At 42.3% G+C, this 27,733-nt stretch overlaps 1 protein-coding gene across 1 annotated transcript in view; it reads right to left on the bottom strand.

Moving 5' to 3' along the window:
• Window positions 1-27,733, bottom strand: part of Skap1 (src kinase associated phosphoprotein 1) — a 289,021-nt gene that overhangs the window by 252,978 nt on the left and 8,310 nt on the right. Inside the window, exon 2 of the mRNA XM_036197928.1 lies at window positions 9,914-10,019. Within this exon, the coding sequence (XP_036053821.1) occupies window positions 9,914-10,019 (106 nt within the window). The remainder of the gene's footprint in view (window positions 1-9,913; window positions 10,020-27,733) is intronic.

Raw genomic sequence — 27,733 nt, 5'->3', positions numbered from 1 at the left:
CTGGTGCTTGAGAGACTGTCCTAATATCCCCCGAACATGTTTTAGTGATAACATTTACTGCACTTGGGGCCAAAATGATTTTCTGCCACTTTCAATTCTAGTTCAATAAAAGAAAAAGGGCTTTGTTTCTGACCTCTGTCATTTTTAATACCATAAAATGATTTAAAAAATGTAAAATTGACTTCCATTTCCTACTGGACTACCAATCTCATATTAGCTTTCCTTTTATCAAATTTATGAGAAAAGTCAGAAATTGCCTTTCCTTTAAAAAAAAAAAATCAAAATTTCAAGATCTCCTGGGCAGAATGTTTGAATCGAATTTCCACTCTCAATAATTGCTGGCCTAGAAGTTTTAAAAAAGTATAATAAAAGTTAGCTGCTTCCTGCTACTTATGTCCATAATAACAAACCAGAGGATTATCCCTGAGCTCAAGATTAACCAAAAATAATAAAGTTAGTCCTAGAAAACCATCACTCTTAAAAACCTCAAATATGTGTTATTACATTTCAAATTAAGGAAGTCTGTGATTTTTCAAGACCACAGTGAATAAAGTCAACGGTTTTTAAATTGCTAAGTCAAACCAACTGGATATTTTTATGCTACTATGCTATAAAAACTTTCAAATATGCATAAAAGTTGAAATAAGCCCCATAGCTAGCCACAACCTACACTCAAGATTCGCAGCTTGTTCGGTTTGCTGGGTTACGAAGTGTCCATCCATCCGTATTATACAGAGGTAAGCACCAGCAGTATATTCCATCCACAAACACTTTGTATGACTATAATTAACTAGACTTCAGCAATTATCAATAATTCTTTTGAACCAATAATCTTTTGAAAGATGCCATTTCATTTTTAATGATTTAGCTGAATAAATTAAACAATTAGACATCCTGAATTCTACATCTTAATCTTTTATTAATTCTGCTACTTTGAGTAATGTCTTGGGCATCCGTTCTCTCATCAACAAAAAAACAAAAAGCGCTTGGTAGATATGATAAGTCCCAATTCACAAAATGGAAAAATGGGCCTTGTGGTTAGGGCAGGATTCACAAATGAGTCACTCGTTAATTAGAGAAATAGCTAATTGGAGGGCATGTGAGCACAAATGGTTTTTTTTGGTAAATTATCAAGAAAACCTTCAGAAGGCTCACAAAGTCAAGAGGGAGCTTGAGTTTGAGAGTTTAATTATTAATCTTATACTGGCCACAGTGTGTTCCCAGCAAAGCTATTGGAAGCTGAGTTGACTAGGTCACTCCAAGTGCAGATTCTATATAGCACATAGCACTACATCATATTGGAGTTTCTTTGCAAGCCCAAAGTATCACTGGCTTGTAAATTCCCTATTAATCACCTGATTACACCAATTGCAGACATGGGTAGCTGTTCCTTCATAGGCTGTTCTCTTAAGCTGATTTTTTTCCCCCTTCAGAAGTCTGGCCTTGGAAGGGGCACCCTTTGAAGCCCAGAAAATCAAAGCCATTGCAAGACAGGGCTGAGTGTTTTGAAAGAAATATGAAGAAGCAACATCAGCCCTTGGGCAATAGGCTGAGATCTTCCCAAACCGGTCAGCGGTTGGTCTGTAAAACATCCTCATTGCCAAGGAGGTGGTGACATCTTGTGTAAATCAAAAAACTGAAGCCCTGGGATAGCTCATTTCCATTTTAAATGCACGGGGTTAAATATGGATATGAGCATGCAGAGGTTCCTGTGGGATTGATTTTTCCCATCTTCTCTGAAGCCTTTGCTGAGCGTGATAAGGACCAGGGTTCATTATCAGCCCTGCTAGTGCTGCACTTCAGGAGACAAGATGAGGCTACCCAGTGGGGGAACAGCTCCACAAAGAAGAAACGATTCGTAGTGCAATGATAAAACCCCATGTTAGGCTCAAGTCATTTTCAACGGAATCATGAAACCAAACAAAATCCCAAGAAATGAAGCTTCCTCAATCATTTCTCAAGCTGAAAAACACAAAACAAAATAAAACGAAACCAGAGTGACATCAGAAAAGAAATCAAAGAGAGGCTTCAAGGTTTGGTTAGCAATGCTTGCTTTGTTTTTAAGCACACAGTAAACATTTGTTTTTCCAATAATAGTGCTTGCATTTTCATAGCATTTGTTTTCATTAAAAAAAAAAAAAATTCCAACAGGCAATCTAGAAAGGAAGCTAAGGTCATCATCGTTAGAACCTTCAAGAGATTCGGTCAAGGTTATAGAAACGGCATTAGAACAAAGAGTCTGGCTCCTGTCAGCTGACCCTGAGCTCTGCGAGGCTCCCCTCCCTTCCCGGGCTCCAGTTCTACTGAATCACAGAAAGTGGTTCCAGGGTGGGTCTATACCAGAAATAAGGGGAGCATGCAAATTACAGAAAACCACAACCAGGAAGGCTCCAAGCCACAAGGTTCCTGGAAACCCACAAACAGATGAACAGTAGAGAGGCACCTTCCCCCACTGGCCTTCGATAAGCAGGAAAACACAGCACAGCTCTGGGACAAAAGACTAGCTGGGGACCTAACGAGGCTTAAATCAAGGGCAAAGCAAACGGTCGTGAAATGAAGACAGCGCTTTCATACAAATGATCTTTTCACACAATGTACGGATTAAGCATCTCCACTTACAGACAATAGGAAAGCTCCATGCATTAAAATTTTGACGCCGAGGATTTTCCGAGACAAAGACAAATCCACACCGACTAGATAATAGGAATGTGCCTGAGTGATAAAGAAGACTCAGATTCTAAGAGGAGGGAAGCAAATCTCAGGGTCCTAACTCATTAGTTAAAAGGCAGCGTGCAGCCTATTGAAGAAATTCTAAGGGCTTAGCCTACCTGACGGTACAAGCATCGCTTGCCCACTGCCTGGATGACACTGCAAAATCCTTCCCCTTCCTCCCGGTTTTCCTCCCTTTTCCCTCTCCTCTGCCTTGCTCTCTTTGAGATGGGGTTTGATGATGTTGACCAGGTAGGCCTCAAACACCTGGGCCCAAGCTGTCCTCCTGCCTCAGCTTCCTGAGAGAAGCTGAGACTGCAAGGCACACTCGGCTATCTGGCCTGGGAATCACTATATAGCCCAGGCTGGCCTCAAACTGTGGCTATCTGTCTGCCTCTGCCTCCCTAGGACTGGAACTATGGCATGCTCCACCCAGCCAGCACTTTTCTATTCTATTTCATAATTTTGCATCTGTATTTACTTGGTAGTGTTCCCTGCGCCCCCCCCCCCACGACCACCTTCATTCTTTTATGCCCTCTCCGTGAACCCGCGTCTTCTCGTCCCCTTCCTGCTTTCATGTCTTTTTTCCCTTTTCAGTCTTCTCTTTTGATTTTCCAGACAGGGTTTCCCTGTGTAGCCCTGGCTGTCCTGGAACTCCCTCTGTAGACCAGGCTGGCCTTGAACTTTGTACATAGGTGTGTGCCACCATGCCCGGCTCCTTTTTATTCCAGATAGAACACATTTTCTGTCTAAGGAGTTAACTGGGGAAAACTAAAAGTACATTTCCTTGAACTTCGACCTAAAATCTTAAAGATACAAAATTAAAAGATTGTGAGTGCAGTTTTATTACTAGGTATTTATTCAGAGCCACTAAGGACTCCATCATTATTACCTGTAAAAGTATTGTCTGAGAAAACATTTTCTGTCTTTCCAATTGAAAGTTTAAAAAGATGTGGTAGTTCAGGCAGTAAGAGTGCTGGCCTAACATGTAGGACTGGGTTCAGTTCCCAGAACCAAATGAAACCAGGTGCTGTGACTTATGCCTGTAATCCTAGCACTTGGGAGGTAGACGCAGGAGGATCACATGTTCAAGGTCCTCCTCAAGTACATAGCGATTCTAAGGCCGGCCTAAGCTACAGGTGTCCCTGTTTCAACATCTTCCTCCTCCTCCTCCTCTTCTTCTACCTTCTCCTCCTTTTCCTCCTCCTCCTCCTCCTCTTCGTCCTCATCCTCATCTTCATCCTCATCCTCCTCCTCATCGTATGGGCCTGTTCAGCAGCACACATACTAAAACTGGAATAAGATTAGCATGGTCCCTATGACCATGATGACATGTAAGTTCATGAAGGGTCCCACCCTTAAAGGAAAGAAAGAAAGAAAGAAAGAAAGAAAGAAAGAAAGAAAGAAAGAAAGAGAAGGAGGAAAGAGAAAGGAAGGAAGGAAGGAAGGAAGGAAGGGAAGGAGGAGGAGAGGAGGCCAATACCTCTTTCCCACTTGTCCTCAAAGAAAGAAAAAAAGAAAGAAAACATTTTCTTAAAAAAGAAAGTCTGGTTATTTGAGATTGATTCCTGGGAGCCACATGGTAGAAGGAGAGAATCTACTCCACAGTGTCCTCTGACCTCCACATGCACACCATAGCACAACTGGGCACTTTCATGTTGTACACACACACACACACACACACACACACACACACACACACACGCAAATAAATAATGTAATAAAAAAGAAATAAATTTCTTCATCTAAACTGTTTTACTCTTGTTATTTAGCATGAAAAATATGAAGATATTATTACATCTCTGAATTACTCATATAAATATTTATTTTATGAGATGCCCAAAGGGAAAAGCTCCTACTCACTGATACCATCACAGTGGCCCCATGGAAAAGAAAAGAAATGGGGTGATGCAACCTTGGAGCCGGTCCCAAATATCTCCAGCAAATGAAGGAATAAATAAGATAGACATTACTGTAAAGTTCAAGTGAGACCTATACTCATCATTTTGATACTCATTCTTTGAAAGGATGGAAGCTTTCCCTATAAGAACGTGTGGCCTCAGGTAATCCTCTTTCCAGTTAAACCAAGAAGCCAGGTTGCCTCAGTCTCACCTATGAACTGTGAGAGCAATGACCTCTCAGTCCCCCAGAAGAAGAGCCCCCCAAAATCTCAGCACCACTGTGAAGTCTCCACACACACTCCCTCAATAGCAAACAGCTGGTTCAGACACTTGACACATAACTAACCTATCAGCTGAGAGCAAGCCTGAAGTTGCCGTAGGTTTTTCCTTGTGTGTATCTGTGGTGTCGGTGACAGACCCCAGGGCCTCATGAAAGCTAGGCCAGTATCTGTCACTAAGCTACAGTCCCAGCCCGTCTTCCACCCTCCTTCCTTCCTTTCAATTTTCCTTGGAATTACAGTTATTTATTTATGTGTGAATATTCGCCAAGTGCCATGTAGAGGCCACAGGACAGTATTTGAGTCGGTCCTTTCCTTTAACTATCTAGGATGGAAGCCGTATAGTTAAGACTGTCATGCTTGGGCAAAGCACTTTTACTGACTAAGCCATCGTACCAGGTCACTGCTCCCTCTCTGGCAGAAGGGAAGACCAGGAATGAAAAAGGGAGATGTTCTCTTTCGTGTCCAGCAGTGGCTGCATTTGTTTTGTTTATTTGTTTATTTAGAGAGTCTCACTCTCTAGCTCAAGCTGGCCTCAAACTCATGACAATCCTGTGTCTTGGCCTCAGAGAGCTGGGATTACAGGAGCAGGCCGTCACATCCAGCTAACTAACAGATGCATTGTTCAAGATGTGTTTTAGTCACTTCTATGATTTGTGAGCCTTTGAGAGCCATTTAAACTTACACAGATCATACAAGTATCTTGTAGCTTTGTTTTTCTTCACTGGCACTCAAACTCCAGGATAAATAGCAGAATTAGGGACTGCAAGAGATGGCTCAGTGGTTAAGAATACTGGCTGCTCTTCCAGAGGACCCAGGTTCAATTCCCAGCATCCACATGACAGCTCACAACCTTCTGTAACTCCAGTTCCAGGGGATATGATGCCCTCTTCTGGCCTTTGCACCAAAGTGGTATACAGATATACACACAGAAAACACACACACACACACACACACACACACACACACACACACACACACGAGGGAGAGAGAGAAAGAGAGAGACAGAGAGACAGACATATTAAGGGCAGAGAGATACAAACAAATCTTTAAACTTGTGAATACACAAATCTGCAAATAGCACATTAGACATTAGTTTTCTTGATTAAAACAAAACAAAACCCCCTTCATTAGAATGTGTTTTGCTTGGGGAGTTTATAAGCCCAACAACTAACAGAAGTAAATTAAAATTGTGCACTTAATGGTAATTATGTTTATAGTATGCTACTTTAAATCCCTACTTGGTCTCAAGAGTTTTTACCAGACTAACTCGTGTTTCTTTTCAAGATAACAAAGATATCAGAATCATAGACATTGTCAAGTTTAATCTGATTTTCAAACTAAATTCAAGCAAAAAACAAAATCTAAAATTACCAAAGAAAATCATAATTCTTTTTATGAGATTTTTTTTTTTTTTTTTTTAGAATAGTGTATTCCTGTTTCATGCAGAGCGAAGGACTAGCCACCCACAATGAAACCTGTTACAGATATGTTTTCTGCCTATATTTTAAATGTCCTGGGTTTTGCTGATTTGGGGCCATAAACCTGTTACACAAAGTTATTTCTTTATTTTTTTCCCTTTAACCATCTTATAAATCCACTTGTCTCCTGTTGGAACTCCTTGGATATTATTAAGTTTCACAGAAGGAAACAATACACCATGTTTGTTTCCATTGGCTCTGGCCTTCATTTCCAACAGTGAGCATTTGAGTGAGGAGTCCCAAAAAGGGCCCTCAAGAGAGGATTAATCTGCATCTCAGAGATAAAAATCTTCTGTCTCTTTATCCCTTCCTTCACTCTTAAAGTATTATTGCTGGCAGATGGCCTCCGCTTGATCAAACACAGAGCAAAAGCCCTACTGTTTCTCCAAATGCGTAGGTACGTCATCAAGTTTCTGAGCATAGATCATGGCCGTTTCATCCCAGGTGTCTCACATCTGGAGCTAATCCTGCAGTGACCACAACTATAAAGTGGGGAGGAGCCTTTGCCGACTTTCCTCCCAAGCACGCTGTAAAATGCTCAGTAAGAGCCTGGCCTTGGAGTGTGGAAGCTGGTAGTCTTTAGGAGGAGAGGAGCAGTTTGAAGGACAACAAGGAAAGGCATAGCTCACAACATTAAATACCACAACAGGGCTTCACTTCCCCAGCATTGTAGCAACTCCCGCCCACATTTGCTTTGTCATCCATGAAAAATGCTATCCTTCCTCGACACACTTTCAAGCACAATAATGTAGCTGTAGATACAGAAATCTTATTCCATTGTTGTTGGTAAGCACTATGATATTGATACTGATGTACTGATGAGCTTGTCAGGAACACTGCTGATTCAACATAACTATCATTTTCTGTGGTCAGTCATCGTGGACCACAGACAAGTGGAAAACAGCATGCCCCACCAGCAATGACAGAGTTCGGCACTCCGATTCAAGCAACTCCATAACCATGGCAAATACCACTGAATTCTGGACCAGACATAAAAAACCAGAGCCAAGGCCCGAGAAGTTACCAAGACTCACAAGAAGGGCCATTTTTTACTTTCCTTCACCCTTTTCATTCCCAAGCAGTGAACTATTGAAGAGTTAAAAGAATCTAAGCTATAAAACAATGGAGTGGGAATATGTGGGAATCTATATAAATTATAACCCACACATGCACACACACCAATTTACCAAATCCCTAAAGCATTACAGCTTTACTGTGGCTAAAGATGAAACATCTGAAAATGACCTCCAGTAATCATTCTGTGGCTCCAGGATTTCTCATGTATAATTAACTCTCAGATTTGATGATTTTTAAAATTTCTCTTCACATCTTACTTCTGAGGGGGGTAGACACAACTGCCATCCATGTCAGTAAATGTGGCTGGCATTTCTGCAAATCATCAGGATTTTGAAAGCAATTGGTGTCAACACATACACATGTCCAATATCAGCCAGCCACAAGTAGGTCAACAGAAGTGATGTGACTGAAGAAGATTCGGGAAGACCAGGATTCCATGAGCAACCTTGTGATTGAAGAGGTGGGTTGAAAACTTCCTCTCTCCATTTTCCTGTGTGGTATCTAATCTCTGGGTTCTCATTTCCTCAGGGATCTGATAATTATGAAATTCTAAATAAAGTGTCATCTTTCTAGAAACAAATCAATGAGCAGAAAGGCCCCCATCAACTTACAGATGTTTCCCAAAGCGCCTGCTGATTTTTTTCAAGTGTTGAACCTACAAACCATATGGAATGCTCTTTGGAAGCCTTCTTTAGCCCATGAGGGGTGAGGGGTGTGTGTGTGTGTGTGTGTGTGTGTGTGTGTGTGTGTGTGTGTGTGTGTTTCAAAAGAAGATTAAGGAAAAATATGAAAGGGGTGGAGAGGTGGTTGAGAGCACTGGCTGTCCTTCCAGAAGACCCAGGTTTGGTTCCCAGCACCCACATAACAGCCCACGACTGTCTGTAACTCCAGTGCCAGGGGACCCCGTGCCTTCTTCTGACTGCTGTGAGCACCAGGCAAGCAAGTGGTCTACAGACACACATGCAAGCAAATATGCACCCACACAAAATACTTCGTTTTAAAGAGAAGTAATATGAAATTGACATAATATGAAATTGACGGTAGAGTGACCACAAATTGTCTTTTTGCTGCCCATTTAATGTTGAAACTTAGATCTGTCCAATGCTGTGATATAAATATGAAAATATATGTATATTTGTCTATACAAGCCAACAAAATTATATTTACACCCCATATCACATATTTTATATCAACAGAACAGCTATATTCCCTATTATATTCCGGGCGTCTCTCTCTTTGTAATAGAATTTTAAATTCCACTTTTATTCTTTATATGATCCTTATGATAATACAAAGGCAAACTCATGAAAATAAAGAAAAATCGATGGATCGTTAACTAAGCTTCCATGTGCATAACTAAGCCTAAACTTATCTACTAATGAAGTAATGCTGTGCAAGAGTTTAATTTCAACACTTCACAGCCTACCAAAAATTAGATATTCCCACTTTTACAAAAGAAGAAGAAGAAGTACCCATCTTCAGCATTCTGCTTGTTTCAATTATTCAGGGCAACCCAGGCTGATAATTACACAGTCCCCAGTTGCTGAGTAAAAGTGATGCTTAATTAGCCAGCAGGAAAGGTCGATTAAGATCCAGCAGGGCACCTCGTGAGGGTCTCTCACACTCCTACAGGGAATAGATTCTGGCTGTGCCCTTCCAAAGGATGGAATCTAAGAAGTTTCCACCGGTTTTGAAAGTAGAAGCTAAAAATGGTCGGCTATGCAAATTAGATCCCAGCCCTAACCCTGCAGCTGTATTTTTAGAGTGCTCAGCTCCAAGGTTTGGAATCACACTGTCAGCTGGGTGGTGAAGGACAGAGGCGCACTCACCCTGCCGAAGCTTGTTCAGTTGCCTCTTTCCAAGAAAAATTGGTCAGGAAATGGATTGTAAAGGAAATTTTGATTTCTTCTTCCCCTAAGGAAGCGCATGTTCCCAGCATCTATTAGCTGCCCACATTCTAAGATGTGCAAATGAGATTAGAGCTCCTTATTTTAAAAACTTAACGAGCACAATGTTCCTACCCAGTCTGGGACTAATACATGCCAGTGCGATCAAAGAATCAACTAACCAGCCCCGATTTTAACATTTCTATTGCAGAAAGGGATGTGAAAGGAAAGTCAGCACGGAAAACACGGGGCTTCTCTTCTTCTCCCTAACACCTTCTCATCAGTTGACTGACCCAAGCCTAAGTGTCCTGACCTCACCATCATGTTTCTTCCATTGTCAGACACAAAGTGTTCTATGAAGGCTAAAATAAAATACAAAGCCAAAATCAACCTGATTATTTTAAGACGATTACCAAAACGTGTTTATGTTGGTAGGCTTCAATATACTCACCTACCTCCAAATCGATTTGTAAATTTCTGCCAAGTGTGAACACCTGTGGCAGGTGCACGTCACTGTTAACTTATAACAGTGTAAAGAAGATTTTTCCTGAAAAATCACAATGAGGCTGGCTGATACAAACCTGGATTTGATTTGCTGGAAGCCCCGGAGAATGTGGTCTCTCTGGTCCTGAGCACCAGCACTGAGGTTCTCATTCCGCAAGCCCTCCGCCAGGAAGTCTTCAGCATCTAGAGGAAAAGAAAAGGCGATCAACAGAAGACAGTGAGAGAGGAGAGGAGAAAATCTGAAAGATTAGAAAATGAATGTTGTTTCTTGTGTAAACCTCTATGGCTACACAATATGAACATGAACGGGCTAAAGGGGTCATATACTTAATAACAGCCAGGATGCTAGATTCCTATTAGGTGCAGCTCACCATGGTAAAGAATAACTAAGATTTCATGCATCTCTATAAGTGACAAGTTCTAACAATGCAAGACTTTGCTGCAAATTTGGAAAGCTGCTGCAGACATTAACCACAAGAGATAACTGTTTCTGAAACCATTTTTTTAAAGCAGTGTTTATACACTTGATGGTCGCTGATGGCAGAGGATGGGTTGTCAATTTCATAAACATGTAAATATTACAAATAAGTCACAGAAGGTCACAGACCAATAAGAGGAGAGGAGAAGTCCCGGTAATTGCAGTTGAAATAAAAAATAGAGCTGAACTGCAAAATCAAGAACAAAAAAAGGGCAGGCATGCAGAGGAGAGCCATTAATTAGCAGATACATCATCAATGAAAGTGACAACATAGTCAAGTGAAGGAGCCCACATGGAAAAGAAAAATGCATCCAAGAGAGGGAAATTGCAATTAATGTGAATGTACACTATAAAATAGGAACATGATGGAAATGCACACTACAAAACAAATCTTGTTATGGTGAAGGAAAAAATTTGAAGGTACACAAATTTTCGAAGACAAAATACATCGATAGCAATTACAATTGCCAGAAATATGAGCTACATACTTTACTCTTCCTAATATGTTTATCATCCCTAAAAAGCATATAAATAATATAGTTAAAACTCTGCCTCCAAAATAATCGTACCCACACTATGAAACTGCATCACATATACCACTAAAATAATTCGATGTACTTACACAGTTGGGTTATGTAAGTACATCTAAACATTTGTTTTACACTCACACTACTCAATAATAGCAAACAGAAAAGTTCTATAACCATCACCAGGACTTCTGATGAGATACAAAGCCCTGGAGATGGAAATTCTCATAAAGAATCACCATGAACATCTAAACCCTGAATCACATCGATTGTAGATGTCATTTAATGGGTTCCTCCAGGGGGCTTTGAATGCTAAAAGAACAAGAAAATGGGAAGTTGAATTAACAGGAAAAAAAAACAAAAAACAAAAAACAAGTGGCATCTGAGACTCCATTAATGCAATATGTCATATTAATAGAAGGACAAAAACACACAATCATCTCAAGAGCTACAGAAAAATCATTTGACAGAATCCAGCAGTGCCTCACAGTAAACACACTCAACATAACTAGGAAAAGTAGGAAACTTCCTCAGTCTGAGAAACAGCTTCTACATAAAACCAACTACTAGGGGCTGGAGGTATAATTCATCGGCATGGCCTGCTGAACATGTGTGAGACCCAATACAACAAACAAAACAATTTTTTTGTTTGTTTGTTTTTCGAGACAGGGATTCTCTGTGTAGTTTTGGTGCCTGTCCTAGATCTTGCTTTATGGACCAGGCTGGCCTCAAACTCACAGAGATCCGCCTGGCTGTGCCTCCCAAGTGCTGGGATTAAAGGCGTGTACCTCCGCCACCTGGCTACAAAATGATTTTTAAAGATCCCACAGATAATCTTGTACTTAATTGTGAACGACTGGATGCATCCCTCCCTATTGATCAAAAACAACAATGGGGCTGTCACCACTTACATTCAGTACTGTCTAAGAGACACTAGCCAGGGCAATTAGACAAGAAAATGAAGTTTAAACATCCAGATTGAGAAGAACAAAGTAAAACTATCTCCATTTGCATCTGATGTGATCTTCTATGCAGAAAACCCTAAGGTTCACTGAAAATCCATTAGAACCAACACATTTATAATGTATAAAGCTAGTGTGCAAGAATCAGCTGTATTTTGACATTGATTTGGGGGTTGTTGTTTTTCTGTGCTTGGAATCAAACCCAGGGTCTTGCCTGTGCTAGGCAAGCATTCTATCCCTGAGCCACAGCACTAGCTTTGACTGTATCAGCAATGAACAATCCAAAAATAAAGTTAAGAAAGTGCTATTTAATATGTAATTTTAAATAATTTAAGAATAAGCTTACCAAAAAGAAGATGAAGATGAAGATGAAGGAGGAGGGGAAGGAGGAGGAGGAGGAGGAAGAGAAGGAGAAGAAGAAGAAGAAGAAGAAGAAGAAGAAGAAGAAGAAGAAGAAGAAGAAGAAGAAGAAGTTGTTGTTTTCCATAGTTCAGTAGGTAAAAGCTTGTCACACAGACATGAACACCTGAACTTGATCCCCAGAACCAATGTAAAAAAGCTGAGTGTGAGGTCCTGCAGTTGTATGCCCAGTGCTGAGGAGGGGAAACAAGAAGTTCCCTGGGAATTGCTCACCTGCCAGGCTAGCCAAATTGGTGAGCTCCAGGACACTGAGAGACCTTGGGGGGCATTGCATAATTTTAAGAGACAAAGAAATATTTTTATTATTTTTAATCATGTGCAGGTATGTATGTGCACATGTGTGCAAGTGGCCAGAGGTGTCAGATCTCCCAGGACCTGGAGGCACAGGTGGTTATGAGCCACCCAATGCAGTTGCTGGGAACTGAGTCCTTTGCAAGAGCAGTATGTGTTCTTAAACACTAAGCCATATCTCCAACTCTGTAACAAGATACTTTACAAACTTGGTTTCAAGTACTTCTGATTTTTTTTAATTTGTGTTTACCCCTTTAAAAAGCTATTTTAAAAAATGAGTCTGTGTAAGTAAAATAAATTGTTATGAAAATAAATTTGAAAAGCTCAATAAGACAGTTGAAGACCAAAATAAATAAATAAGTAAGTAAGTAAGTAAGTAAGTAAGTAAGTAAGTAAATGAATTCCCAGGCCAGTGTATGGCTTAGTGGAAGAATGTATGCTTAGCATATATAAGACCCCAAGTCCGGTCCTCAGAACAGGATAATACAAAGAAAAGTAAATCTAGGAACATATGGTAAAGCTGCTGAAAAGTCACAATAAAGAGAAAATCTTCAGCCAGAGAAAATGACCCATCACATACAGTGGAACTGTGATTAGAACGAGACTTGAATTTTCATCAAAAGCAATGGAGGCAAGGAGACACTGATGGTGCTTGAGAGGACTGAAAGGAAAAATAGACAATAAGAGGCCTGGTCACCTTCAGATTCTACCTGGCGACAGCGGCCATCAAAAGATGAAGGCAAAGGAAAGACAATTTTAGATCAGTGAACACTGAGAAGTGTTTTGCTAGGAAGGCTGCAAAGGAACCCTGAGGGGAGTTCACCTCGCCAAAGACAAGTGACACCGGAGAGAAACAGCCCTACAGGAGCGAAGACCCTCAAAACAATGCAGCCTGTTGCCTTTGATCAAAACTTGACAGTAAGGCCCTACTGCTGAACACATCCTACACGTTAGTCCCAGAGTTTGGAGAAGTGAGGCTGGCACTGTGCTACTTGCCGGCTAGTTTTCATAGCACGAGAAGATTTTCCAGCTGTGAAGGCTGAGAGCTAGTGATGACCAGACTGGCAAGATATGCCTGTGGTACAAGAGTGGTATGAATGTTAAAGGGTAATCAACCATTTTTTTTATTAGATTTGAGACTTGCTCCTTAGGAGAAAACTCATGCTTGATACAAACATTTAGCCAAAAACCCATGATGAGGGAGCTTCATAGGCCCTGGGGTGAATCTACTATAATTTTTCTAAAAGGACATATGCTTTCTAAATATATCCCTATATCCATAGATGAGTGCAGCTCTTGGAACTCATCAGAGAAGCTTTTTGGTACAGACAACTGCTGTGGGATAATGCTTTTGTACACGGGTTTAATAAAATGCTGGTTGGCCAGTAGCCAGGCAGGAAGTATAGGTGGGATAAGCAGACAAGGAGAATTCTGGGAAGAGGAAGACGGAGTCAGGAGATGCCAGCCCACTGTCCGAGGAGCAGCATGTAATGGCACACGGGTAAAGCCACAGAACATGTGGCGACATATAGATTAACAAAAATGGGCTGGGCTTAAGTGTAAGAGCTAGTAAGTAGTAAGCCTGAGCTAATGGCCAAGCAGTTTTAATTCATATAATCCTCTGTGTGTTTACTTGGGTCTGAGCAGCTGCAGACCGGGCAGGACACAGGGAAACTCCAGCTATAGACAAAAGCAGTTAATGCAGAGACTCACAACTGGTCAAAGTGAAGAGAACGGGTGTCTTTGGAGTACTCAGACATAAAGAAGACATTTGTATCACACTGCCCTCCCATCAACGCTCAGGAAACATCGTGGGATGGAGGACCAGAGGGCTGAAGAGTCACAGGGTGAACCTGAGTCTTCTGAACATGATGAGACCCTTGCCCCAGGAGCTCACAAGAGTTGAACAAGACCAAGACAGTCAACATTCCAGCATGACTGGGGAGGGGCAGACCAGCGCCCATCCCTAGCTGATGGCTTCTGGGGGAGGAAGAGTCAATTAGAGGTGTGGTCCCCCTGGTAGACTAACCAGGATCCAGGGGATGGTCCCATACCCCTGAGTGTATGAGTAGCACATTGGACTTGGTGACGAGGACATGAAGTTGAACGGGGTTCAGCAGATCTGAGAGAGGTTGTGGGGGGGGGGGGAGAAGGCAGTGGATATGATCAAAACACATTGCTTGAATCTATGAGATTCTCAAGGAATGGATACAAATATTAAAAACTGTAGACTCAATTATATGTTGTCTACAAGGAACACGCTTTGATGTAAAAACCCAGAAAGGCTGAAAGAATGGAAAATAATAAATGACACAAACAGAAAGAATAAGGAAGACAGAATTGATGCATTAATGTTGGACAAAGTAGTCTTCAAAAGGGAAAATATCAGAGATAAAGAAGGCTATTTCAAAATGATAGAAGGGCCACGTCACTGGGAGAGATAACAATTACACAAGAGTATGAGGCCAGTGACTGAACTTCATAGAACAGCACAGCCCACTGCTCTCCCCCGCTTCAGTGCCAGGGGTGAACCTAGGGACTGGCGTGTTCTAGGCCCGTGCTCTACTGCTGGCTCATATCCTTAGCTCTATTAAGCCTTGATAAAAATTTAAAATAAGGGCTTAATGTGCAAACACGAGGATCTGATTTCACACAAGCACAGCAAGTAAAACCTGGGCATGGCAATGCCTGTAACACAATACCTGTAAACCCAAAAGCTGTGTGTGAGGGGCAGAGACAGGTGAATCCCAGGGGCTCGCTGGACAGCCAGTCTAGCGAATTCATAAACTCCAATTTCAGTGGAAAACGCTGCCTCAAAAAATATGGTAGAGGATAAGAGAAAAAGATATGGGACATCACTTTTGTCCCCTCCCACACTCACACATTGATATATGTGGGCGAACACACACACACACACACAACACACACACAAACTGAAATGTCTATAGAAACTTTATTCATAATTGCCAATGATTACAAGCCACCAAGATAATCCCTCAATTTGTATAAAGAAATGATGCCACAGCCACACAAGGACATCTTATTTGGTGTTAAAAAGAAATGAACCGAATCCAGCAGGGTGGCTCAGCGGGTAAAGGATCTGCCACCGAGCTTGACAATCTATGTTCAATCCCCAGGACCCACACATGGTGGAAGGAGAGAACTGACTCCCACGTGTTGTCCTCTGACCTCCACATACGTGCCTTCTTCCACCGTACACACACACACACACACAAATAAATAAATAAATTGTAAGACCCCCATGGATGGCAAGAGGTTCACAAGGGTGGGTTGGGAGGAAAAGGTGAAGCATGGGGGCTTTTCAGAGCACTGAAGCTATAGCGCCTGACCCTCTAAACCAGGATACATGACATACACGATTGTCAAAACCAACAGATTCCACAGCACAGAGACTGAGTCCTTAGTGTCCATAGCTTAGTTGAGTTACTATTGCTGGGAGGAAGCGCCATGACCAAAAGCAACTCGGGGGGTGGGGGAGGGTTTATTTGGCTTTCATTTCCACATCACTGTTCATCACCGAAGGAAGTCAGGACAGGAACTCAAACAGGGCAGGGACCTGCAGGACAGCAGCTGAGGCAGAGGCCATGGAGGAGTGCTGCTTACTGGCTTGCTCCCCATGGCTTGCTCAGCCTAATTTCTTATAGAACCTAGGACCACCAGCCCAGGGCGGCCCCACCCACAGTGGGCTGTGCCCTCCCATGTCAATCACTAAGTAAGAAAATGCCCTACAGCTGGATCTTTTGGGGGGGGGGGGTGGGGGAGTTGTTTTTTGTTTTTGTTTTTTGTTTTGTTTTGTTTTTTGAGATAGGGTTTGGTTTCTCTGTATAGTTTTGGTGCCTGTCCTAGATCTCACTCTGTAGACCAGGCTGGCCTTGAACTCACAGAGATCCGCCTGCCGCTGCCAGGACCTACAGCTGGGTCTTATACAGGCATTTTCTCAATTGAGGTTCCCTCTATCAGATGGCCCTCGTCAGCACAGTCTACAAACATCAAACATCACTTAGGTTGGGAGATCTTAAGTGTGGACTGTCATAACATAACCCAAGCGGCCCACAGATGGATGGAATAACCTCAGTGGAGGAAAGGAGGAAAGATGTTGACATATAAGTAGCTTCAGAAATGAGGAGTCAGTAAAATGGCCATCCGAAGCTTACTGCCAACATCTTGATTTCATTGTTGCTCGCTCTCTCTCTCTCTCTCTCTCTCTCTCTCTCTCTCTCTCTCTGTGTGTGTGTGTGTGTGTGTGTGTGTGTGTGTAAGAAAGAAGCTTTTGGGTTTTGCCTACAAGTTCATCTATCCAGCAGTTGAGGAATTCCTTCGCTGGTAGAACTTACTTCTTCAGCATTTCAACACACACCCGAGATCAGCTGAGAAATCTAGCTTCATGGACTGAACAACTCCTGGATTCTTGGACCTTCTGTTGGCAAAGTCCATTGTTGGACTAACCAGACCTTAGCGTGTAAACCATTCTAATAAAGTTCCTTTTCATATAAATAGAGCCATTCTGTCAACTCTGTTCCTCCAGAGAACCCTGACTAATACAGTACCACACTGAGGTAAACTATTCCAATCGGGAAGCTGGAGGAAAGAGAAGGGTCAAGAGAACTCTGCATCATCTGCTCAGTATTTCTATAAACCTAAACTTTCTACAAAAACTCAGTTAGTAAACGCGGTAGACCACACAATCTGAATGTTTTATATCTGATTGATTTAAAACAAACAAACAAACAAACAAACAAAACCAAAACAGGACTGGTAAGATTCGTAAAAACACTCGCTGCTAGGTCCCTCGTGGTGGATGGAAAGAATCAACTCCTGCAAGTTTTCTTCAGACACACACACACACACACACACACACACACACACACACACACACACACACTTAGAAGATTAAGTTAAGATATTAGGTTCAGTGCATTCATTTTCAAGTTATTGCCACTGCCGGTTGGGCACTGGGATCAGCATTAGGACATCAGCAGAGGTCACCACCAGGAGGTGGAATGGCAGCTATTCTTACCATCCTCGTACTATTAATATTTCTAGAGTGTGTATATTTCTAAATTATGTGTTTCAGAATTAGAAAAAAATGATAAAATAAAAATCAGCATGAACCCTGAGGTGCTCACGGTTTGGAGACGCTTTACAGTACGTTTCCTATCCTTGCTGGCTTTCACATCGTCCTTACCAGGGAAGATTCCAATGGGCAGGTGCAGGAGGTGGGCAGCAAAGGTGGTCCTGTGTTCGGATCTGGTAGCACAGGCCTGCGATCCCAGCTACTCAGGAAGCTGGGGCAGGAGGATGGAAAGTGAAGACCAGCCTTTGCAATTCAGTGATGCCCTGTCTCCAAATGAAACCACAAAAGGCATTGGGGATATTACTCAGAGGTAGGGCACTTACCTACCATGCCCAGGCCTGGGTTCAATCCCAAGTAGTGCAATAATGGTTATGATGATGATGATGATGGTGATGATGATGATGATGATGATGATAAAGAAATCTTATATGGTGTGGTAAGTTAAACTGTTCACTTTCTTCTTGTAAAACATACATGTATATGCACTCATACACACACACACACACACACACACACACACACACACACACACACATACACACGCTGTCATTGAATTTTCCTACTAAATTCTTCCCTCACCCAGTTTTATTGATAAATAGTTGACAACTAACCTTACTAAATTCTTATAAGTAAAATATCTTCATACTCCCTATGTTGAAATACGCTGACAGGTTATAATTATGGCCCCGGTGAGGCTGCTAAGAACAAGTTGCTTCTTTTCTTAGAACCTGTCCTGTTTCAGTTTTCCTTCAGATTAATTATGTGAAAGCCTTCCCTCCCAATACTTCAGGAAGGAAGTGTTGGTTTCTTTACCTGCAGTTAGCATCTTCTCAGAGGAGTTAAAAAGGCACAGAGGTGGCCTCTTCCATTGGTCTCATTATTTAGAGGCCGCTCTACAGACACACCTCCAAGTTTCTGGACGAACTATATAACCACGAAAACACAAAGTCAGAAGGAGGGGCTACAAGCGGATTGTGTTTTTGACATTGCGTTCACTTTCCAGAAAAATCCTGATATGAAAACATTAAGGGAAGAAATTAGGAAAAACTACATTCACTCTTCAATTGAGAAGATGGAGCTTCTCATGGTGAGAACCCAACGAGGCCTGAGCAAGGCTTCTTGAATATGCCAGATAGGAAAGAGACCTCAAGCCATCCTGCAATGCCCCATCTCTCTCTAGTCATCATTCTGTTAGTAGTTTTCCCCAGTAGGTAGACAACAGATTTGCTAACAAGAGCTCTTTGTGGGGAATATAGCTCAGGGGTAGAATGCTTGCCTGGTACATGTGCAAGGTCCTGGGTTTGATATTTGGCACTCAACAAAAACAAGCAAAAAACAAAACAAGCCCTCTTCCTCTACAGACATCGTGTTCTATCAGATCGGGATGCCTTGGGGTCCCTGTAATCGCAATATTCAGTGTCAAAACGGAGGATGAGGCGCTCATGGGGTCTGCCCGCAGTTGCCTTCAGCTGGGGAGTGAGCAATACAATGTGATGGTCAAGTCCTCACGTGAAAAAGATGGCAGTCACCTGCCGTAACCATACCACACCCAAGTGCACCTACTCTTCACCACGTAGTCAATGAGCCCGGAGGAAATGAGCGGAATGGATCTAGTGAAGGATAGACACTCCGATGCACAGTTAGAATTATGACAGGAGCCACCAAAAAGGGAAGTGGCGGCTGAAGGAGTGACATTCACAAATGTCTCTGGAGGTCCGGGATCACAGAGGAGGAGCTAAACAAGGTCAGGAGGGAACACAGTGTGGCCATGATCATCTGGGAGGCACGCTCACAAACATATAGTATGTTTGTACTAAAAGTAACACAGGATAACGTTAAATCTCCCATTCAAAAGGTTGCCTGCTGGGCGGGGCCGTGACCTCCTGGTTCATGGCTCCGAAGAGTTTCTGAAGTTTTCCCCAAATTCTCCGACCTTGTCCCTTTCCAAGGTTATTATTTTGTTTATTTGGAGAAGAATGACATCTTGAGGGTTACATTTTTTTCTAACGACTGAAAGATAAATGTGGCTTCTTTCTGTTTTCTCGATAATGCTCCTGCCACTCTGGGGGGAAAATACTTAAGCCAGAGCTGCTAACAGTTGCAAATGTTTTTTTGTTGATATATGTTTCTAAAACTCAAAAGTTTGCTTCAATCAACCTTTTATTTGGAGGCAAGATGAATGAGGCAGCGCTGTTGAAAACAATTCCACCAACCAAATACCAATAAAAGTGTTCCTGGAGGGGATATTGTGCGAAGTATTTGAACTACTAAAGCAGAACTCACAGTTCTGAGAAGAATAATGGATGCATTTCTGCCTGTAACTGGCATTCCACCCAAGAAAATATTTGAGATGTTGTTTTGTTTGTTTTGGTCTGTGGGTAAAAGGATTAACATAAGTTAAAATGTTAATTTCATTTAATTAATTGAATTAATCCCATAGACTCACTGGCTAGTAGTCCAGGTTTCTTTTGTTCTGAGAAGGCCTCAAATTATCTGCATATACCATTTAAACATTAATGGCTGTCCTGGCTGGGCATGACCACAGAAGTGGTCGGCTTCTCTAGTTGCATTGAGTTAATCCCTGGTTTGCTTCCACAACCCTCTGCTAATTTTTGCTGTCTTGTCTTGCCCTTCCCTTTCCCAGGCTCTTCCATTTATCACCACGTCTCTACATCTTTCCATCCTTATTGCCCACACATATTTTATTAGCAGGGCACACTGTATGGACAGTTTTGTGCACTGTATTTATCTATCCGGTTTTTAATTTGTCTATGAGCATTTCCTTAGGTCATCTAATAGTCTGAATGCCTGTGTCCCCCCAAATCCACATGCTGAAACACAGTCACCAACATTGTAGTATTAAAAGGTGGACCTTTGGGAGGTGATTGGCTGTCCTGATGAAGACCAGGACAGACTTTATAAAAAGAGGCCCAGGGTCATGACTTCCTAGTCTGTAAAACTATGAAAAATAAATACTTGTTGCTTATAAATGGCTAGTAGCATTTTGTTCGAGCAGCCCAAACAGCCTAAGACAATTACTAAATGTTGTCCCCTGCCTTCAGGGGCTTAGAAGTTACACATTTTAGCATTTATTGAGTCTGCTTTACCCTTATGACTTACCGAGGAATGCAACCCTGTCCCTCAAGTTGACAATAGTAGTGAGTTGGTGTCTTTTGGCTCTTTCTGTCAATGTGAAAGATTTCTAACCCAGAAAATTATCAGTTTTATTATATACATTATATTTCATTAATCTGACAAGTGTGCATTTGTATAGCATTTCAAAATCACAGCTATAATAATATTTTTCCTGCCTCCCTTGTTGATTGCTCACTTTTTATATGGTGAGCTTCTTTCTTGGACCCTTCATTTTGCCTCAGATATTGAAACTGTGCTCTCTAGTACGGTGGCCACTAACTGCATGTGGCTATTTAGATTTTGATTAAAATAAAACGAGCAGGCAATGGTGGTATCTTCCTTTAATCCCAGAACTCAGAGGGTAGAGGCAGGAGGATGAGGGAGTCCGAGGCCAGCCTCAGCTACATACATAGTGGAGCTAGTCTGGTCTATATGCAACCCTATCTCGAAAGAAATACAAGTTAGATTTCTTTGGGTTGGGAATGTAGCTCAGTTGGTAGAGTGCTTGCCTAGCATACCTGAAGCCCTGGGTTTGGTCCCAAGCACTGGATAAGTGGGGTGTGGTAGCATACATCTGTAATCCTAAAACTCAGGAAGTGGAGGCAGGAGGATGAAAATATCAAGGTCTGGCAGAAAGATTTTTTTTCTTTCTGCCCAAGGTTGAGAGAAGTTCTATGAAACAATGTCTCCTTGACCTGATACCACAGAAGGACCACAGACTCACAACAGCTTGTCTGCACAAGCTCAAGCCAGCCAAAACTCCGCCCCGGTGGGGGAGGTGCTCCCACGGCTCCACCCCTGGCTGACTGATAGGGGAGGGAGAGCCCATTTTCTTCAGGGGTGTGACCCCTGGTAGGTTGACCATACCCTCTGGTTTATCCTGTCTTCTTGCTGTGTGTGTGTGTGTGTGTGTGTGTGTGTGTGTGTGTGTGTGTGTGTGTGTCCTGATCCCTATTGGCCCTTGGTGTGCTCATTATGGTTTTATATCAAATTTCCATGTATTCTTTTCTCTCTGCTCCATAATGTTTTGCCTCATATATGTGCTCAATAACGTTGGGGTTACCACTGAGCATTTGAGTGAGGACATTTTTCAGCATCTGTTCTAGTTCAGGAGGAGGCACGTCCTCTCATGCTGCAGAGTATTTCTTTTTTAATTTTAGTATTTTCTCATGAGTCCTGTATGTGATGTGCTGTATTCTGTGTCCACTTCGTCCACAATCCAGTCTTGATAATCGTTTTCTTCCTACCTGCTTGATCTTATATCTCACTTTCCTCGGAAGATATGCACAGTACCTGTCTCATGGAATGATATGAAGATTAAACAGTAGATATCTGAAAACTAGTTAAAACAATATGTAGAATGTATTAAGCATCGTATACGTGCCTGGTAATTAAAACTAAGAAAAAAATAATCTGGAACTTTCTCTCCCTCTCTCCTGTCATTTTAAAAATGTAACAAACAAAAGAGATGGGGGGAAATAACTTTTCATTTTAAAAACTTAGAACTAATTAGAAAATACTATTTTTAACAGGCATGATGGCACACTCCCTTCATCCCAGCGCTTGGGAGGCAGAGGCAGGCTGATGTATGAATTTGAAGCCAGCCTGGGCTACAGAATGAGTTCCAGGACAGCCAGGACCACACAACACAGTGAACACAATGAAAGCTTGTCTCAAGAAAGCAACAAAAAAAAGGAAAAACAAACAAAAAAGAAAATACTGTTTTAGACATATACAAGCACACACATGAAACAAATCTCTCTATAGCAAGGTTAACAGAGTCCTCCCCCTCATACATGCTTAATCAGACAAGAACAAATTCATACAGAATTTTTTTGTTTTATTTATGTAATTTTTATTTTTTATTATATTTGTGTTTTAATTTTACACATCAGCCATGGGTTCCCCTGTCCTCCCCCCTCCTGCCCCTGCCCCCACCTTTCCCCCATCCCTTCCCCTCCATTCCCATCTCCTCCAGAGCCAAGACTCCCCTGGGGATTCATTTAAACCTGGTGGATTCAGTACAAGCAGGTCCAGTCCCCTCCTTCCAGGCTGAGCAAAGTGTCCCTGTGTAAGCCCAAGGTTCCAAACAGCCAGCTCATGCACTAAGGACAGGTCCGGGTCCCACTGCCTGGGTGCCTCCCAAACAGTTCAAGCTATTCAATTGTCTCACTTATCCAGAGGGCCTGATCCAGCTGGTGGCTCCACAGCCGTTGGTTCATAATTCATGTGCTTCCATTCGTTTGGCTATTTGTCCCTGTGCCTCTCCAATCTTGGTCTCAACAATTCACGCTCTTACAGTCCCTCCTCTTTCTCGACAATTGGACTCCTGGAGCTCCACCTGGGGCCTGGCTGAGGATCTCTGCATCCACTTCCATCAGTTATTGTATGAGAGTTCCAGCACGACCGTTAGGGTGTTTGGCCATCTGATCACCAGACCAGGTCAGATCAGGCTTTCTCTCGACCACTGCCAGCAGTCTACAGAGGATGTATCATTGTGGATTTCTGGGGACCTCTCCAGCACTCTGCCTATTCCTGTTCTCATGTGGTCTTCATTTATCATGGTCTGTTATTCCTTGTTCTCCCTTTCTGTTCTTGATCCAGCTGGGATCTCCTGCTCCCCTAAGCTTTCTTTCCCTCAAATCTTGCCCGTCATTACTCCCACTGTCGTCCAGGTTGTTCATGTAGATCTCATCCATTTCTCTGTCATTGGGTGATCCCTGTGTCTTTCCTAGGGTCCCGTTTTCTAGTTAGCCTCCCTGGAGTTTAAATGCCACCTCAAAGATTCTACAAAGCAAAATTTCAAGTGAAATATTGGAATGGAAAAACTGTGTGTTTGGGATCTGTAGAGGTGTAGGACATTCAGTGGACTGCAGGCTAGGTATCAGCAAAGACATGGGGCAAACTTCTCTCCTTCCTGTAAAGTTTCTCATAGAAATCATCCAGGGACTCTAAAGCAGAGGTTCTCAACTGGTGAGTCCAGTCCCCTCTGAGGTCTCTGATGGGGGGATGTCTTTCTGTATGCTGCGAAAATATGTTGCTCTGATTGGTTGATAAATAAAGCCATTTGACGTATGGCAAGGCATATTAGAGGCAGACAGAAAATCCAGATAGATGGGAAGAGGAAGGCAGAGTCAGGAGTCCCCAGCCAGACACAGAGGAAGCAAGACGACAAGGTAGAACTGAGAAAGGGTACCAAGCCACGTGGCTAAACAAAAGTAAGAATTATGGGTTAATTTAAGTGAAAGAGCTAATCAGTAAGAAGCATGAGCTAATGGCCATGCAGTTATAATTAATATAAGCCTCTGTGTGTTTACTTGGGGGACTCAAGTGGGAAGGATTTGTCCAGACTGCTGGCAGGCTGGGATACAGGAAAACTTCAAACTACAGGTTTCAAATAGCCCTTCCTATAGATTCCCAAACTGCATGTCAGAGATTTACGTTGCAATCCATAACAGTAGCAAAATTACATTATGAAGTGACAAAGAAATGATTTTTATGGTTAGGGGTCACCCCACCGTGAAGAATTGTATTAAAGGGTCACAGCATTAGGGAAGTTGAGACCCACTCATCTAAAGGATGGATGGGGACCTTGAAAGAGTCCTTACAAGTCTCCCCTCCCACAGAAAAGCAAGGATGGGCCAACAAGATAAGCAAAGGCATGCTTGCAAATTTTCACATGGCAAGGAAGCTGGGGGCGGGGTGTGGGTGTGGTCGGGGTATTTGAACTTCATTCTGAGAACAGTGTAGATGTTAGAACTACCCAGACCTCTGAACTCTTGGTGAGAACTTCCTCCTGGGGAAACCCACAGCTCTCCTCTAATTCCAGGTCATTTTCAAGGAGCAGACTTCTCAGAGTTCCTTACAGGTCCCATGCTTCTACGCACGCTCCGTCCTGGTTATCCAGGCTTACAACAGCTGTTGCCAACCAGGACCCTTCCGAGGTTTTGATGATATCTAGGAACTTCTGGTTGACACCACTGGCGAGATTGCTACTGGAACCCATTGAGTAGAAGTGAGGATGCTGCTGAAATTTCTAGAACACACAGGACAGCCCCAACTGCGAAGACTTTCCCAGCTCAAACTGCCAGTAGTTTCGAGGTTGAGAAATCCTGATTTAGACTTATCTTCTTCCTCAGTTTCCACAAAACACTGTTCACAGGACAGGCCTGTGAATGCAGAAGAATCGCTGACAGAGATACTGGCAGTGCAGGGAACGTGAGGGGGATTTGCAAAGCAGTCATTCAAAGGATTTCCTCACTGCTATGCACCTTGCACCTCTGTTAGCAGAGTATGTACCCTCTAGCCCTCCATCTGATTTAGTTCCAAGACTTGCCTTCTTCACATTTTCTGCCTTTCTCCTACGCAGGACAAAATCAAAAGATGTTTTGTTCCTGACTAGTAGTTGCAGCCTAACTATCTGTTTGGTTGTTTCAGCCTTCAGAACATAACAAAAGAAGTGTTTCTCCAGCAGGGATGGGGGTTTGTGGGGGTAGAGGCTCACACCGTTAATTCCAGCACTCAGGAGGCAGGGACAGGTGGACCTCTTCGAGTTCAAGGACAGCCTGGTCCACAGAGTGAGACGTTGTCTCTAATAATACTAGTGATTATGGTAATGATTATAATAGCAATAATGATGATGTTATTACCTCAACAGTGACAGTTCATTTCCTAAGAGAGAGTCTAGAACTAGCTATTAAGATGATATTTTTAACTAATTTCATTAAGCATAGTACGCAAGCAGTTTTTAATCATTTTAAATATAGGAAAAGATATGTTTTAATCTTACCATCACCTGAGGATCTTAACATGTTGACATAGCCATCAGAGATCTAATTTTTTTCACGCTATAAGCCATTACACCCTATAGCAATCTTATAATTTCTGCAACATTTGTTCATATTTATTTCCCTTGTATTTCCAAGTTCATTGCTTGCTTTTCTGGCCTGTCAGTGCTGCATTACAGGATAGGTGACTATAGCCGCTGGCTATAAGCAGTCACACACACACACACACACACACACACACACTCTCTCTCTCTCTCTCTCTCTCTCTCTCTCTCTCTTCTCATCTAGGATATTTTCCTAACATTGTTGACATTCTAATATTAGTATGTTATGGAAAAATAAGGTGTTAAATCACATAATAGGAGTTTTACTAAAACATATTCAGTAGTAGATATTTGTATTTATACTTAAACTGTGTAATAGTTTGAATCAATTAAGATATTATATATTATAACTCAAGTGTTTGAACATGATATGGGATACCTAAATAACCGTGGAAAACATCTGACTCCAGCTGGAAAGATAGCTTAGTAGTAAAGAGTTCAAACTGTTCTTGTCCTTGCAAAGAATCCAAGTTCACTTCTCAACACCCAGTCAGGTGGCTCACAGCTGCCTATAACTCCAGTTATAACTCTTCTAGCCTCTGTGAGTACCTGCATTCTCCTACACATACCCCTTACAGACACACACACACACACACACACAGAGAGAGAGAGAGAGAGAGAGAGAGAGAGAGAGAGAGAGAGAGAGAAACTATCTTTAAAAATATATGTAACTATTGGTTAGTTAAATTTTCTTTTGGTCCTGGTGATTTTATTTGCCAGACACTTGTTCTACCAGGCCCCTAACTGGACATTTTACCCTGTTTAGGAAGGTTTCCTCTTGTTTCTGCTGTGCTATGTGTAAAATGCTAGCTGCTCCTGAGGTTCCAAGTGATTCTTCTATCTCTGCCTGCTGTCTTGTGGTAGGAGTACTGGGGTTGCAGATGTGAACCTCTGCATCTGGCTTTTGTTTTGTTTTGTTTTTAAGAATTATTTATTATGTATACAGTGTTCTACCTGCATGCCAGAAGAGGGCGCCAGATCTCATTACAGGTGGTTCTGAGCCACCATGTGGTTGCTGGGAATTGCACTCAGGACCTCTGGAAGAGCAGTCAGTGCCCTTAACCTCTAAACTATCTCTCCAGCCCCATCTGACTCCCCCCCCCCCCCCTTTTAATGTGAGTTCCTAGGATCAAATCCAGTTGGTCACTAGTCTTGCAGGGCAACTGATCCATCTCCCCAGTCTCCCAACTAAACTTTAATAAACTTACTTAGAATCATGCTTCTAGTAAAATATTTTTCCTTTCTGAGAACTAATAGATTTTCTGCACCCCCTCTCCAATAATAGGTTTCCCTGCCGATGCAACAAGACAGATCAAACCTAATTGAAAAAGTATAACAATAGGATTTTTGAGCAAAGCAACTTCCAGGCTGGTTCTCTAATCTCAGAGATGGAGGCCAGAGAAGACACACCCACAAACTATAAAGCAGGGAGACTTCATACGTTATAGGTGAGGGGTGATGATGTGTCTGCCACAAGCTGGGTTTGTGTCCAACAATGGTCCAAAGGTGAGCACTGTAGGCAAGGAGTTGGGTGGCTGACAATTTCAGGGGAAGACGCTGCAGTAGCCACCAAGGATGTGGAACTGGGCTTTTGGATGCCTTTCCTTTGTTTGGAGAGAGACAGAAATGGGGCTTTCCAGATCCTGCAGGGGCAAGCTGAATGTTCCACCCAAACAATAACTTTTGTGTGCGCCTCTTTATTCACCATTATAAATCCATCCCTCCTCTTCCGTTCCTCCCACCATTCTCTCGTTGTATTTTTCTTCCTTTCTTACCAGTAGTTTATTGATTTATAATTTATATACATGAATTACACTATTATTTTGGGCACTGCTGGAGTCAAACCAAGGGCTTCCCACTCATTGCCAGGACTTGTCTAGATGCTAGTGCAACACCAAACTACACCATCTGCTCGAGTGCACTAATCTCGACTTTAACATGTATACACCTACATGGTTACCATGCAACACAACACAGAAAAGCTTCCACCCTTCTAGAATCTTCCTTATCAGTGCCCCACCACAAAGCTAACCATCATTCTGACCTCTGTCACAACAGAGTCTAACATCTCAAATGCTCTTGTGTGTCTATAATCAAG

This window comes from Onychomys torridus, chromosome 8, assembly GCF_903995425.1.
Source record: "Onychomys torridus chromosome 8, mOncTor1.1, whole genome shotgun sequence".
Classification (NCBI taxonomy): domain Eukaryota; kingdom Metazoa; phylum Chordata; class Mammalia; order Rodentia; family Cricetidae; genus Onychomys; species Onychomys torridus.
The sequence above is the reverse complement of the archived record's forward strand: the minus strand, read 5'-3'. Positions and strand labels throughout refer to the sequence as shown.